General features: G+C 39.6%; 1 protein-coding gene across 9 annotated transcripts in view; it reads right to left on the reverse strand.

The window, feature by feature from the left end:
- Positions 1–17,343, reverse strand: part of MCTP2 (multiple C2 and transmembrane domain containing 2) — a 312,542-nt gene that overhangs the window by 42,451 nt on the left and 252,748 nt on the right. For 7 of the 9 annotated variants that reach the window (XM_023553059.2, XM_064267069.1, XM_023553054.2 and 4 more), the window contains 2 exons: positions 8,743–8,865; positions 1,631–1,672 (listed from right to left, as the gene is read on the reverse strand). In XM_023553059.2, the coding sequence (XP_023408827.2) occupies positions 1,631–1,672; positions 8,743–8,865 (165 nt within the window). Of the gene's footprint in view, positions 1–1,630; positions 1,673–5,883; positions 5,999–8,742; positions 8,866–17,343 lie in introns of all 9 variants that reach the window. The other 2 variants (XR_010317359.1, XR_010317360.1) reach the window with 2 other exon arrangements.

A 17,343-nucleotide genomic window follows, 5' to 3' on the forward strand; every position in this document is an offset into this window, starting at 1 on the left:
TGCAGGGGAGAATTGCTCCATAGGGTTTTGAAGGCTGTGACTTTTCAGGAGATCATCAGGTCTGTCTTCTGAGGTGTCTCTGGGTGTGTTCAAACCATCCACGTCTTGAGTAATAGTAAAGCACTGAAACATTTGTATATCCAGAGACTCCTATCAAGTGTATATTCAATAAGTTATATCACCTAGAAGCTACTAACATTAGTTTTTAAAGAAGAAAGTTGCATCTATGTGACCTATGTTCTGAAAAAAAGGTCGATTCTTTTTTTTTAAATATTATACTTTATTTTACTGTTTTGTCATTAATGATCCTCTTAGCATAACAAGTAAGACTCACTTTGTAATCCATCCAAGTTGCTTTGAATGGGCAAAACCATCTAGTACAGTCATTTAATCGTAAGGCTATTTGAGTCACGGAGACACTGTCTTTGAATTCATTTCTATTCTGTAGGCACTTTTATATTGGATAAAAAACCTGAAACCAAACCCACTGCCACTGAGTTGATTCTGATTCATAGGGACCCTATAGCACAGAGTAGAACTGCCCCATAAGGTTTCCAAGGCTGCAATCTTTACAGAAGCAGACTATCACAACTTTTTCCCATGGCATGGCTGGTGGGTTCGAACTGCCAACCATCTGGTTAGCAGCCTCTGAGCCACCAAGGCTCTTATATTGGATACTTACTCTTAAAATTACCCTTTTAGCCCTTTCCTTTCCGACAAGTCTCCTATAGCCTACCATCACAAACCCCCATACCCACAGGTTTTAGGGGAATGCAAGTCCATTAAGCTAGTGGCATCTCATTTGGCATTTCACTTTTTTTCATTTTATTCCAGAAGGTTTGTCTGAAAGCGTAATGACAACAAAAGCAGCAGATTTGAGAGATTCTCCCAGGAGAAGGAAAAAGGACAGATGTACACAGACATATAGCTGAAAACACTGCCAGCAACAGCTGGGGAAGTGACAGGCTCTGAAGTGGGTGACCAACCCCACGGAGTACAGACACCAACCGAAAGTAACAGCAATTTCACTTGATTTGTTTGACTTCCTAGGGAACCTTTCATCTACAAAGGGGAAAGAAGGCTAACCTTGGGTTACGTCAAATGAAAGGTCTTCTCTAGGTACGCTTCTTAGGATCTTTCAATCATCCCTTATATTTTACCCTCTTTCAACCTCATTTTTAAAAAGTCTTAAAAGGGGATGTTCCTTTAAAAAAAAATATTGTGGCAAAATATGTATATAAAATAAATTTGCCACTTTAATACATTTTTAAATACATAATTCAGTGAGGTTAATTATACTCACAATATTTTGCAACCATCATCAGTATTTATTTCCAAAAGTTTTTCATCACCCTAAATAGAAACTCAGTACTCATTAAGCAATAAATCCCTATTTCTCATTCCCATCAGCCCCTGGTCACTGCTAATCTACTTTGATTTCTCTGTGTCTGCCTACTCTAGATGGTTCCCATAACTGGCAGGATATCTTTTTTGAAATTACAATATTATCACTATGTTGGTTGTTCTCTAATACTAAAAACAACAATGACAAAGACTTAACTCAGAGGAATGCTATCTGATGGCAACACTAATTAATGTTCCTTTTATGTTCCTTCTTGAACAAACTCACCTTGTCGTCTTCATCTTCCTCCTCCTCTATGTCTGTGTTCTCCTGAAAGGGAAACCCATAATTGGTAAATAAAACACCTACCGAAATTGCCAAAAGCAAATTAAGTTCATACACAACCTTCAAGTTTTTTCCACACAATTTAAGCAGTAGTACCTTTAAAATCCATTAAAACCTCTTAAAAAATAATACTTTTAAAGTTCAGGGACACTGTGGCATGACCATAAACAATATGCATCATCTACATAAAAGTGTTAACTATAAATAAAGCTATTAGAGGAGTGCCCTTTGAAGGCACCCGGCTTTAAGAACGCATCGGCGAGTTGTGCTTTCTGTAAACAGCTTTGTTTTTACTCCAACAAATGAACCAACTGCTACGTTAGGGTGGAGAATGCCATACTCTGTGTGTGCTAGGCTCGTTGTTATAGTGACTGCTCCTTCCCTTTGGGGCCATTACTGAAACATTAGATAATAAAAAATGCATTAGTCTGAATATGATCAGTCTCAAGAATAAGTTACAGGTTTCTACATGGTGTTATTTTTTCCTTGGGCTCCAGGGGATGGCGGGGGAGGCAGGTGAGGGAAGGAGACCCAAGGCTCAGATCAGGGCATGAAGGTGTCTGGCTATCTTTCTGGTGCTGGGGTACCAGTTGTGCTACTAATAGGCTTGCTTGATTAGTTGAGAAATCCTGGCTATTGAATAGGAAACTTTTAATCATATCACTGTGACATTTAAAAGCTAACACATGCTGATACACAATGAAATGGGTTCGGTAGCTCAGAAAGAAGGTGGGGTATCAGAGAACCAGAGTCTGTTTTCAGCTCGAACACTTACTTTCTACCTAACTGTTTAGATGGCATTGTTTTGATACTAAAAAGAACTGTCAATATCATGCTCTCGAATGGGAGTAACTCTGAAGACGTACCTAGAGAATTTTCTGCTGCACCCCATAAAAACCACTGAGCAGTCAGTTATCAAAACATTTCTCCAGGACTGGTAGAGCCTTACCTCCCAGAATTTTCAGGAGCCTCAGCTACTGGCAGTTTGTATGACACTCACTGATCATCCGAAGAACTAGCCTATTCACCAATGGCAGCAAGTATGTTTAATGAAAGAAAATGAGGTCCTTAAGTAATAACAAGACCCTTCTCTTTGGCCTAGGAATCGTGGACACCCTGACTTAAATGATTCATTCTGCTGCTCAAAATGCAAAAGCACACATTTGACCATTTAATCTAAAAAATGTTAAAGTTATCATGCCTCCAGTGAATAGACCTCAATTCACTTTGGAAAAACATCTTGATCCATAATGTGGAAAAGACTTCTGTATTCTGGCTAGCAACTGGGAAAATAATCTTAATACTCTGTGGAGTAGTCTACATTTATTTAGCTCATTTTACTTAGGAACAATGTGTTTAAAGATAAAGCCAATAAACCATACAGAAATGAATGTTTCCCCAAAGCCCCAGATGAGAAACACGCTCACCAGGGGCAAGCTCGAGGGCAGGAGAAGCCCTGTGGTCATCAACTACAGACCTCCTTCAAGACATACCATATTCTTTGGGGAAAATCATGCAATTAAACGTAAGTTCATCTTACCGTTCCATCAGTATCACATTTCAGTATTTTACATCTCTATGTTGGTCTATCTACGGAACAGTGGCAGTTCAGTGGTAGAATTCTCACCTTCCATGTAGGAGACTCAGGTTCGAGTCCTGGCCAATGTACCTCACGCACAGCCACTATCTGTCCGTCATTGGAGGCTTGCGTGTTGCTATGATGCAGAACAGGTTTCAGAGGAGCATCCAGACTAAGACCAACTAAGAGGAAAGGCCTGATGATCTACTTCTGAAATCAGCCAATGAAAACCCCATGGATCACAATGTTCCAATCTGCAACCAGTCATGGTTGACACAGGACTGGGCATTGTTTCATTCTATTGTGCATGGGGTTGCCATGAGTTGGGGGCTGACTCAAGGACAGCTTACAACAACAATATTTTGCCTATGTATAATATGGCAAATCATCAGTTATTTTATTTTAATCAAGATATACATGAATGCGATAATGTCTTGATATACAACTCTAGCAATCCTCCAATTTCTACATAATTTTTCAGGGATTACTGACAAAGGCTTTGAGAGATCAAATTTACATTATCCAGGACCCTGACGTATCAAGAAGCGTCCAATCCACGAATCACAGCAGCTAGAAGGACAATTTCCTTTCTTAAAAATATTACACAAGTCACAGGCATTCTTGAAGAGTTATGAGCCACCAGGTCATTGTAAATAAAGGTTTAGATGCTTTAGAAGATTTTATTATGTGTAGATAATCTATTGTACATCTCCTTGTAGAATAAGTCACCCTTTGGAAGATAATAATCTCCTAATTTGCCTCTGGAAACCCTGGTGGTGCAGTGGTTAAGAGCTACGGCTGTTAACCAAAATGTTGGCAGTTTGAATCTACCATGCACTCCTTGGAAACACTATGTGGCAGTTCTACTCTGCCCTATAGGGTCACTATGAGTCGGAATTGCTTCTCGGAAATCCTATGGGGCAGTTCTACTCTCCCCCACGTGTCTGTCAGTTTGTCATACTTTGGGGCTTGAGTGTTGCTGTGATGCTGGAAGGATTTCATTTTACTTGGATCCACAATCAACAGCTATGGAAGCAGCAATCAAGAAATCAAACGATGCATTGCATTGGGTAAATCTGCTGCAAAGGACCTCTCCAAAGTGTTGAAAAGCCAAGGTGTCACCTTGAAGACTAAGGTGCGCCTGACCCAAGCCATGGTATTTTCAATTGCATCATATGCATGTGAAAGCTGGACAATGAATAAGGAAGACTGAAGAAGAGCTGATGCCTTTGAATTGTGGTGTTGGCGAAGAATATTGAATGTACCATGGACTGCCAAAAGAATGAACAAATCTGTCTTGGAAGAAGTACAACCAGAGCACTCCTTAGAAGCAAGGATGGCGAGCCTACATCTTACATACTTTGGACATGTTGTCAGGAGGGATCAGTCCCTGGAGAAGGACATCATGTTTGGCAGAGTACAGGGTCAGCGGAAAAGAGGAAGACCCTCAACGAGGTGGACTGACACGGTGGCTAAATCAATGAGCTCAAGCATAACAACGACTGTAAAGATGGCGCAGGACCAGGCAGTATTTCATTCTGTTGTGCATAGGGTCACTATGAGTCGGGACCGACTCGATGGCACCTTACAACAACAGTTCGACTCTGTCCTATAGGGTCTCTATGAGTCAGAATCGACTTGACAGCAATGTTTTTTTTTTTTTTTAATTTGGGAATTTGCCTCTAGTATAAATCTTGATTTCTATTTTGAAAGGATTATTCAGAGTTAGGCTCTCACCAGTACTATGTACACACTGCAAATAGACAAAAGTTATAGTCTGTACTACAGAACTGTTCAGATAACCATTTCAGATGATATAAAAATTGTACTCTTATTTCATATTTTCTTCCCAAAATATTTCAAAATCTACTTGATCCATTTTGATTGAGAGCTCCTGGAAAAATCGAAAGATATGAAATATTTCAGACCCAATTTGGGACCAAATATAGAGTAAAAATGAAATTCAATAAAAAATGAAAGGGATACAACACAAAGAGTGAAATGTAAATTATGGATTTTAGTTAATAATAACGTATCACGATTGGTTCACCACCCATACCAGATGTACCGCACAAAAGCAACATGTTAATAGAAGCTGTGTACACAGGAGGAGAAGGACTATATGGGAACTCTTTGTACACACTATTTTTCTGTAAACTTAAAACTGCTCTAAAAAAAAGTCTACTTAAAAAAAAAGTGAAAAAGAACACACATTCCTGGTACATATTGGTTTTTACAACTGGTCCCAGGTATAGTTTAAATTTAACATGAAAGGCTTTTTGACACGAGGATGATTCATAAATGGTGACCATCCTGATCTGGGGTGGTGCTGCTGGCAAGAGGCCAGTGGCTCATGGTGTACACAGCAAACTCAGTCAACAGGTCTTAGCTAGAGCTCATTCACTCAACAAGCCCACATCTGTAAGAACACAGACTAGGACTGGTTCAGGTGAACAGGACAGAGTGTGTGAGCTGCAGCAATTCAAGCTACCATCTATATGATGAGAGAATTAATCTAGATGATCTTTGCCACACCTTCTGTCTTGGTCATGTAGTGCTGCTGCAACAGAAATACCACAAGTGGGCGGCTTTATCAAAGATAAATTTATTCTCTCACTGTCTAGTAGGCTACAAGTCCAAATTCAGGGCATCAACTCCAGCGGAAGGCTTTCTCTCTCTGTTGGCTCTGGAGGAAGGTCCTTGTCATCAGTCTTTCCTTGGTCTGGGAGCATCTGAGCACAGGAACCTCAGGTCCAAAGGATGCGTTCTGCTCCCTGCACTGCTTTCTTGGTGGTTTGAGGTCCCCAACTCTCTGCTTGCTTCCCTTTCCTCTCTTGTGAAATGTGATATAGGCCACGCCCCAGAGAAACTCACTTTACATTGGATCAGGGATGTGACCTGGTAAGGATGTTACAATTCCACCCTAATACTCTCTAATACAAAATTACAATCACAAAATGGAGGACAACAACAGAATACTGAGAATCATGGCCTAAAAAAGCTGATACACACATTTTTGGGGCTACATAATTAAATCCACAACACCTTCTAACAGTCTATGTTTTTTACTTTGTTGAGCAAGTTAATGGACTATAAAAAAAAGTCATTGCCATTTGCTATGGACTGAATTGTGTCTCCCCAAAATATGTGTTGTAAATCCTAACCTTTATACCTGTGGCTGTAATCCCCTTTGGGAATGGGTTGTCTTTGTTACGTTATTGAGACAGGATGAGCGTAGGGTGTGTTTTTGGTCAATCTCTTTTGAGATATAAAAGAGGTTAAACAAGCAAGCTAGGAAGTAGAGATTAGAGGATATGCCAAGCTACATGAAGATCTCCCAGCAGCAGAAGCTCAAAGAGGCAAGGACCTTCCTCCAGAGCCAGCAGAGAGGAAGCCTTCCCCTAGAGCCAGCACCCTGAATTCGAACTTCTAGCCTCCTAAACTGTGAGAAAATAAATTTCTGTTTGTTAAAGCCATCCACTCGTGGCATTTCTGTTATAGCAGCAATAGATAATAAAACACCATTGAGATTTGATTCTGACTCACAGTAACCCATGTGGTAGATCTATAGGGTTTTTAAGGGTATGGTCTTAACAGCTGCTGGTGTAATGGTTAAGAGCTCGGCTGCTAAACAAAAGGTCACAGTTCAAACTCACTCTGTCCTAAATGGTGACTCGGCAGCACATAACAACAACAGTCTTAACAGAAGCAGGATTGCCAGGCCTTTCTTCCACAGTCCTGCTGGGCGAGTTCAAACTGCCAATCTTTAGGTTAGTAGTTGAGTGCAAACTGCTTCTGCCACCTAGGGACCTTGAAGCAGCATCTGCCATCATCCCAAACACACAACATGTGACTGCACCATGTGTAAACAGACAGATATAATGAAAACATTTTAGCGGAGGGAAAAGAATGTAACTTGATATTAGGAGTCTTCATCTTGAGTCATGGTTCCAGCACTTTCATGCTCTATGACTTTGGGTAAATCACTCTGCCACTCTGAATTTTCAGTTTCATATGCATAAAATGAAGTTAGTTGGTCTTTCTTCTTTCATAGAGTGTTATCAAGAATAAATTAGATAATAAATGTAAAAGTATCTTATAAACTACAAAGGGGTTATACGTACATACAAATACATGCTTATGTGCATATATATCCAATATTCTTATGTACCCATGTACATATACATGCATACACACACATACACATACATATATACAGCTACACTGTAAATACACAAATCACATATATAGCTGGAAAACAGATTGTGATGGAAACTTGTAAAAAGTTAGATGTTAGCATTTTTTAGTCAGATAGTTCTCTATAAAAATTTTGTCATTTGTACCTCTATAAAACCCTGTTCTTAAATGGGTGTGTACTTTAAAGACATTTATCTATCAATTGGTTCTATCAGATTCAGCTAGTACATTCTTGCCTATTCCATGAAGATAATAAAAGATAGAATTTTGAAGCTGCCTGAGTTTGTAACCCATGCCACTCATTTCCCCACCTCCCCTCCATCCTAACTATAACCAGAAACATCTCTTAAACAACCGCTATTTCAAAGATGATTTTTTTTTTAAACAAGAAAATAATGACACAAAAGGGGTGACAATGATCAGTTTTTGAGTCTTAGAAAACCCAACGTAAAGGTGGTCTTTTTTAGAAAGGAAGTTATCAGGTTTCAAAGTCTTAGATTTTCAGTTTCAAAACTTAGTTTTTGGATCCAGAACGTGAAGGTTATACTACAAACCACAAACCTATGAATACCAGTTCCTGCCCACCCAGACTAGAAACAGTTCCCAAGTGGTGCGGAAAAGGGGTTAGGGGAAGGAGAGACAGAGAGGAAGCCAGACAAGTAGATGCTGGAGAAGTCTCTGTGAAGGGGCCTATGCTTCCCTCAGCACCGTAGAGAGTTAGGGAATTGCAAGAAAATCTGGGTATCTGAGATGGAGGGGCCCGCGTCCACCCACCCACTCTCTGGCTGCCCTGGGAGTGAGCAAGCCTCTGAGAATCCCTTGGGCCTCCAAAACCCAGAAAGGCAGACATGGCTTCACAGGGTGCCTAGGCAGAGAGGCCAAGGACACCTCACAGAGTGCCCAGCATGCCCCAAGGGGCCCAGGGAGCCACCAAATGTTTTTCTCAAATAATTGAGAATGTTACACTCAGGAACCTTACGGAGAGCCAGATGGGCACATAGACATGATGACCAAGCATGGACATGATGATGGTAGCGTGGACATGTTGACCACGAACCCAAGGCCTCCCCGCCTGCTAAAAACTTAGGGTTCAGGAACATAAGACACCACGGAAGGAAGGCTCCAGAGGACCACTATAAAAGGAACATAAGAGCAGTGTGTTCCTCAGGTCTCCAACAAAATGCACTTGAGCCAGGATTGGGCTGGTGCTGTTTTTTCCTGTTGTTCACACATTTTTTTCTCTAGTAAAATGCCTGAACTGATTGGAATTTTTGCTTACCTGGCTGTCCTGGATGCTGCTGACCTTCCCTTTCACGGGGCTGATGAAATTGTAAACAAAGAGCAGCAACAATGCCAAGGGGATCATGTACAGCTCAAAATTCCAGACAGTGACCAAAAATACCTGAATGGGAGACAAAGAAGAACATGTGGGGATGGGAGAAATGCCGAAAATCTGCTCATTTGTCTAAGGAGATTAAACCTGGGCAGTCTCTCTAGTAGCTTTAAAAAACAGTCCCCAACAAGTTAAGACACACACACACACACACACACACACACACATGCACGCAGATGGAGAGAGAGAGGTTAGCACAGTTTTAGACCTGGTAGCAGAGTAGAGAAGTGAGGTATCCAGGTATGCAGTCACATTCTGGAATACATGGCTACAGGCCTCATACCTGGAAAACTAACCAAACCAAAGCTAAACCAAACCCGTTGTTGTTGAGTCCATTCTGACTCACAGCAGCCTACCGGACAGAGCAGAACTGCCCCATAAGGCTTCCAAGGAGCAGCTGGTGGATCTGAACTGCTGACCTTTTGGTTAGCAGCCAAACTCTTAACCACAGTGCCACCAGGGCTCTGGAAAACTGACAACCCTATTCAACTTTCTCCTCCTGGATTTGGTGTTTCAGAATTCAGGTACAGCAGTATGGAGAAATCCAAGGTCAAGAAGAGAGCGGCCACATGCCAGATTGTGCCAGCAGGTGAGAATTATTTGACCTGGACAGAGTACTTTTTTAAAATTCATTGCCAACACTTTCTCTTTAAAAAATTTAAAATCTTTAGACTCTGAAACTACATGGCCACAAGGAAATGCTCTGCTGGGGTAGTCTATATTAGACAAGGTATGCAGTCACCCGCCTGGATTTCTATAGGTTCTGAATCTGTGACCCTCTCCTGTATAAGGAAGAGAGAAAGTTTGGGTTTTCATCCGAGTGCCTGTATTACGGTGTTGATAGAGACTGCAACACAAAAAAAGACACAAGGAACACACCAATTAGTAGGAGAAATAAGAAAAGAACACATGATAATTATGTTTTCATAATTCACTCCTGCCTCAGGAGTGAAATCTTTAGCAAATTACTTTAAAACTTGAGCCTCAGTTTCTTTCTGGACTCACAGGTAGTCCAGAAGATTAAATATGGTAATTTGTAGTTGTCAGCTGTCAGCTCATACATGTGCAGAAGTCATTCTTGCAACACATCAACATAGAAGAAGCAAATTCATGCATCTTACAAATCAAATCTTTTCCAAAGCAGTTTTATCTGTAACTTAACATTTTTCCTAAAATTTAACAAATTTTCTCTTTTAGATATTATGTATTTCTTATTTTTTGATCTCCATAGCGTCATTATGACTTGGAATTGACTAGACAGCATCAGTTTTTTTTTTTTTTTTTTAATTGTAAATGGGGAGCCCTGGTGGCATTGTGGTTAAGAGCTTGGCTGCTAACCAGAAGGTTGGCAGTTCTAATTCACCAGCCACTCCTTGGAAACCCTATGGGGCACTTCTACTCTGTCCTCTAGGTTCACAGAGTCGGAATTGACTCAACAGTAACAGTTTATTGTAAATGGAGTCCCAAGGTGGCACAAAACAGTTAAGTGCTTGACTATTAGCCCAAAGGTTGCCAGTTCAAGTCCACTCAAGAGATGTGTAAGAAGACAGGCCTAGCAATCTGCTTCCTAAAGGTCACCGCCTTGAAAACCCTACAGAACAGTTCTACTCTGCACACATGGGGCCACTGTGAGTTGGAATTGCCTCGAAGGCAACTAACCAACAACAAAAGGAGTCATTTCTTCCATTACATTTTTTTTCCCAATTGGCAATTGTTTGCATATAAAAGGTAATTATTTTTATAAATTAATATTTTTAATTAGCAACCTTACTGAATTTTCTTATTGTTTCATAGAGCTCATTTCATTCTTTTGGGGTTTCTAAGAATATAGTCACATACCTCCTGTTTTCTAATATTCATAATTTAGTTTTTCTTATTTAATTTCATTGCTTACGACTATCAAAACAATGTTAAATAAAGCTAGTGATATGGATATCATTGTCTAATTTCTAAGTTTAATAAAAATGCTTCTAGCATTCTATTGTTCTACCATCAAGCATGATGTTGACTCTTGGTGGTGCAGTGATTAAAAGCTATGGATGCTAACCAAAAGGTCAGTAGTTCAAATCCACCCGGTGCTCCTTGGAAACCCCACGGGGCAGTTCTACTCTATCCTATAGGGTTGCTATGAGTTGGAATCAACTCAAGGGCATCAAAGATACAGCACATACATTTATCTCACTTATACCTCATATATATCTCATATATAGGTAATCTTATTGTCTCATACATATATATATAAATAAAGATCAAGTATACATGATCTTTGTTTTATTAAATCTGTTTTTTGTTTAGAGTTGGAAACGAACATTTGACTTGAACTTCTTCCTTACGGTTGGCCAACTTTTGCAACTAAATTTGTGTATTGACCCATCCATCTCTCTCTCATCTGCATTGCCATTCCTGCCATATACCAAGTTGCCACAAGAGTTGATCTGTTGTTTCTGGACCGTCTATTCTCTTCCACTGATATATTTTCCTATATTTTATCAAAAGCACATTTTTTACACTGAGTTTAGTAATCAGATGACTGACTAGGCAGATCTCTACTACACCTTCAAAATCATCGTAGCTATTTTTTCCTTTTGCTTCTCTACATGCAATTCAGAATCAATTTGTAAAGTTTTATAAAATTCTTGGTGGGATTTTAATTGGAATTCCTTTTGTTTTATGTGTCAATTTGGACACATCAGACATCCTGATACTTGATCTTCTGAATCATAATGATTATTTCTCTATATATTCAGGATACCTTTCAAGTATTTCAAAACATTTTATTATTTTACCATAATGATTTTGTATATCTTTTATTATTATTTTTTCCTAACTAACTTAGAGTTTTACTTCTAGTATAAATAGAAATTTTTTTTAATTTATATACTTCAATTGATTACTGCTGGGTACAAGATACTGATTTTTCCATGCTGTCCACATTCTTTCAGAGCTTTCGTATTAGTTGTAGAGGACTGTAAATATATCCTCTTGGAGATTTGATGTAGAAAATCATATAAATTGCCAATCATGACAGCTTTTCCTGTTGCCTTTCAATCTATATGTTCCTTATATTTTCTCTAATGCTAAACCTGTATGCATTTTTTTTCAAGAATAGACGTAGAATGTTTCAATAACTTTTAATCAGTTCAGATTATCATATGGGTGATTTCCCCTTGTCTATTAATCTGTCATGCTTCATAAACTTTTCTTTATTTTCTGTTTCACAATATATCTTTCCTAACAACTTTGACTCTTTTTTAAAAGTTTTTTTTTTTTTTTAATTTTGAACAGAGAAAACAGTACAACAATTTCACAACTAGATAAAGCTAGAGATTTTTCTAAATGTTCTATTTTTCCTTCCCCTAGCTTTACAATTCTTCTTTGGACTAGGGGTTTTAAATGTCTTCTAAATGGTTGCTGTTTCTAAATTATCCAAATAAGTAAAATTTTATTGTTCTTTTAAAATGGTAAATACAACAAAGTAAAAATGAGACTGACATTTTGAGAAAAATTAGGAAATAGCATATGTTTATTTTATCACAAAGCTTTTTAGAAAATTTAATTGGCAAAATTAAAAGCACATTAAGCAATATTAGGTAGCTGCATTAGGTAAGACCTCATATGCCATAACACTCACTTCTATCAGGTATAGTTAAGAGACTCTAAGAAGTATTTATGAAATTGAGCCACAGTTAAATGAACACTCAAAGGGGACCAAAATTCTTTTAGAGTGAGACATTAGTGTCTTCAGAAATAATTTTAAAAATATCACTGAATAATTCCCAATTCTATAGTGAAAGATTAATTTCCTAGCAAACCTATCCTCCAAGATAAACAAATGTAAACCCTGGACAAAAAACAAACAAACAAACAATCAATCAAAAGCCTCTAGAATCTGAACAAAATTTATTAAATTTTCCAGGGGAGTTGAAACCTTGAAAGAAGAGATCTGCATGGGGACATCTGAGTTTTTGCACTTCTGAACCAGAATAACTGCAGTCATGGTGGTATAGTCAGTTGGATAAGATTCCAATAGAAAAACCTGCCATCTTTTTAAGTGAAGGAAACAGGAAAAGGAGTCTGGGACAACCAGGGCCACCAGAGAATGAGGAACACCAGAAGGAGAAAACCAGCAAGGAAAAATACCTAATTCTGTTTGTGAGCTCTGCTAATGTCTCTGGTCAATGTGTGTGAGAGGATCAATGCAATCTGAACTGAGTCCTAAGTTGCCACCCATGGGAGGTGTGATGGAGTTTGCAGTTGGAGTCTAAAACATTGTAAAACAAAAACATCAACATTATTTAGAAGAACACAACAGAATTTTGAGTCTCCAAGACATAATCTAAAATCATTTGACACACGAAAATGGAATCCATTTTCAAGGAAAAAGCAATCAACAGGTGCTAGGCCTAAGGTGAACGGGATGCTGAACTTATCGAAGAAGAACTTTGAAACGTGTATTAAAAATATGCTCAATGAGGTAAAGAAAAATACAACCATAATGAATAATCCAGTAAAACCAGTTGCTGTTGAGTCATTTCTGACTCATGGAAACCCTATGTCCTCCATGGAGTTTTCAGCAGCTGATTTTTCTAAAGTAGATCACCAAGCCTTTCTTCTGAGGCTCCTCTGGGTGGACGCGAGCCTCTAACCTGTTGGTTAACAGCCAAGAGTACCACATGTGATTACAATGGTAGATCTGAGTAGTTGTAACATATACTTTATGGCTGCCAAAGTCTAAAATATACACTAGCTGGCCTTTACAGGAAGGAGCCCTGGGGCACAGTGGTTAAGTGCTTGGCTGCTAACTGAAAGGTTCGAAAGTTTGGTTATTCAAACCCAGTAGCCACTCCATGAAAGAAAGATGTGGCAGTCTGCTTCCTAAACATTACAGCCCTGGAAACCCTATAAGGTAGTTCTACTCTGTTCTACAGGGACACTGTGAGTCAGAATTGACTCAACGGCAATGGGTCTGTTTTTTTGGTGGGTTTGGCCTTTACAGGAAAATTTGTCAACCCCTTACATACATAATGCCATTTAGACCTCTCAGTTTAACATAGAAGACCTTCCATGAACTGGCCCCCATTGTTGTAGTTAGTTGCTGTCAAGCCAGCTCCCACTCAATGGTGACCTTATATATAACAGAACAAAACGTTGCCCAGTCCTACGCCATCTTCATGATGGTTGGTATGTTTGAGTCCATTGCTGTAGCTATTGTATCAAGCCATCTCATTGAGGGTTTCCTTCCTTCCTTCCTTGGTCCCTCTTGACTATATTTTGTAAACCAACACCCACCCATGTATTTGGTTAAGCAACTGGCTGCTAATCAAAAGGTTGGCAGTTCGAATCTACTAGTCGCTCCTCGGAAACCCTATGGGGCAGTTCTACTCTGTCCTATAGAGTCGGTACGAGTTGGAATTGACTCAACGGCAACTGCTTTTTTTTTTTTTTTTTAAACTGGCAACAGGCTTGGTTTTATTTTTTTATTTTTTAAGCACACTGCGCCACTTGCTGACCCTGAGATACCCAAAGGAGCCCTGGTAGTATAAAGGTTAAGTGCTTGGCTGTACACCTAAAAGCTGGCAGTTTAAAACCACCCAGTGGCTTTATGGGAGAAAGACCTGGCAATCTTTCCCATAAAGATTACAGCCAAGAAAAACCTACAGGACGGGTCTACTCTGTCATATGGGGTCACTATCAGTCAAAATCGACTCGACAGCACCCAACAACAACAAACACACTGAACCACTTGCAGACGCCAAGACTCAAGATTTTGTGCTTCTGAACACACCCTTCCTTCATTTAGAAAGCTCTTTCCTCACCTGAGCATTTCCCGTCTCTGAAACATTCTATCCCTTTCTCCCAGGCCTGGACACAGCACACTAACCCCACCTTTCTGTCACTACTTTACTTCATCAACAATTTCATTACTCATTTTTCCTTCAGCAGTGATTTGTTAAATACCTACTACGAGCCAGCACTGATTTAGACACCAAAAAAAACAAAAAACAAAAAAACCCACTGCTGTTGAGTCAATTCTGACTCATAGTGACCCTATAAGACAGAGCAGAACTGCCCTATAAGGTTTCCAGGGAGCGCCTGGTGGATTCAAACTGCTGACATTTTGGTTAGCAGCCATAGCTCTTAACCACTACGCCATCAGGGTTTCCGATTTAGACACAGTGTGAGCAAAACGAACAAAAATCCAGCCTTCATAGACATTGCATTGTATTTGGGGATTGGATATGAGATGGATAGAAAAAACAAGTCCACTATAAATTATATGTCAGATGGTAAAAACTGTCATAAATAAACAGGGATGAAAGGAGGGTACTACCAGGCAGTGGGCTGGGGCTGCAATTATAAATAGGGTGATCAGGGAAGACCTCGCTGAGACGGCAGCATGTCAGCAAATATCTTGGAGGAAGTGTGGATATTTGGGTGAAAAGTGTTTCCAGGCAGGGGAAACAGCAAATACAAAGGATCTGAAGTGGGAGCACATCTGAGTGATCATGAAACAGCAAGTACTCCCTGTGTCTGAGGCACACTGAGCAAGAAGACTAGAAAGAAGTGAGGACAGTACAGGAGCCAATCCTAGAGGGCCTGGTGGATGGCTATAGGGTCTCTGGCTTTAATTCTAAGGAGGACGCTGAGCTGTTGGAGAATTCTGAACAGAGGAGTGACAAGATCTGCCCACACTTAAAAGGATCACTCTGGCTGCATAATGAAAACACAGCATCAAAAGACAAAGGGAGAAGCACAAATTTCACTTACAAAGCTATTGCAGTGATCTAGGCTAGAGTTAACAAAACCAGGGTGATGTCAACGGCATTAAAAAGAAGTGGACATGTTTTGACTCTACTTAGAAAGTGGAGCAACAGGATTTGAAGACAGTAAGGATGAAGGGGTAATAAAAAGAAAATCAAGATGAATCCCAAGGTTTTAGGCTTGAAAAGTTGGAGGAATGGATTTTTTCCATTATTAGAGATAAGAAATTCTATAGGAAGAGCAGGTTTCGGGAGGGGAGTCTAAGGGGCTATTAGATGTCCATGCAGAGACATAAAGTAAGCAGTCTGGAATTCAGGATAGAGGCTATAGCTGCTGTCATAAATTTAGGAACTATCAGCATCCAGATAGTATTTAAAGGTATCAGGCTGGGTAATCTTAGCAAAGAAGTAACTATAGAAAGAGAAATGGCCAAGTGACTCCTGGGAAAGTCCAAATTTAGAGGTTAAGAAGTTTACAAGGAATCAGAAAAGAAGACTGGGGAGCAGCCAGGGAGAAACAGATACACTAGAAAACTACGGTATCCTGGAAACCAAATAGACAAATAGTTTTTAAGAGGAGGATGTCAACACATTGTTAAGCAAGCTGAACCCTGAGAATGGGCCACTGGTGACTTGATACGGGCAGTTTCAATGGCGTGATGGGGCAAAAATCAGATAGGAGCGAGTTCAAGAGAGAATAGGGAGAAGACATGTAGGCAGTGATAACTCAAAGAGTTTGTTATAAGAAAGAGCAAAGAAATAGGATGGTTTCTGGAAGGGGATATGAAGATGATTCAGGAGAGATGGGGCAAAAAATGATGTAGGAGATAGAATTTGGAGCAATATCCTTGAGTCAGTGGTTGGGGGTGGGATTCAGTGCAAACAAAAGTGGAAGAATGGCTTTAGATAGGAACAAGGTCAGTTCATCCATAACGACAAGAGGGAAAGTAGAGGATATGGACATAGATGTTGGTAAGGGGACAGATACGGCGGGGGTGAAATGGCAGGCATAGGGCTCTTGTATTATTCAAGGTCATCATCTGAGAGTGAGGATGGCGGAGAAGGTATTGGAGTTTGAGGGCAGAAGAGAATTTATAAAATAGAAGAGGTGAAAGAAGAATGGATTCTAGAAATGTAATAAACTCTCCAAAGACACAAAACGTGTTTTTCTATAGCTGTGTTCACCTGAGGTTTTGATAATTGAGTGTAATGCAGGTAGAGAGGGCAAGGAAATTATTTTAAAGATGGACTATATAATCTACATTTGATTACTAGTGAGGAACAGTATAAAGGAGTGGGGATAAAATTTAAACACAATGACTATATTCATTACCAGTTTCAAAGTAGTTGAAGAGAAGGTAAGTGCACTGTAAGATAACTCCAAAGGTATTATTCAAAATGCAGATTAGAGAGATGGAGATTGAGAAGAGACATGGATGAGATGGAATGAGAAGGTCTAACGTGTGTCTGATAGGTATTCAGAGGTGGGGAGGGGTGGGTAACAGGAGGCTGGGGAAGAAGCAATATATGGACCTAAAACACGGAGAATTTTCCAGACCTGCTGAAAGATATCAGATTACAGGAAGCCTTTCAAAAAGTCCTTATCAGGATGAATAAAGAAGAATTCATGCCTACATACCTAGGGAAAAGAGAAGAGCTCAAACAGAGCTAGAGAGAAAAGATAATTCAGCTACAAAGAAAAAAAACAATTAGAGTCATTGTATTT

Source organism: Loxodonta africana, chromosome 13 (genome assembly GCF_030014295.1).
Source record: "Loxodonta africana isolate mLoxAfr1 chromosome 13, mLoxAfr1.hap2, whole genome shotgun sequence".
Taxonomy (NCBI): Eukaryota; Metazoa; Chordata; class Mammalia; order Proboscidea; family Elephantidae; genus Loxodonta; species Loxodonta africana.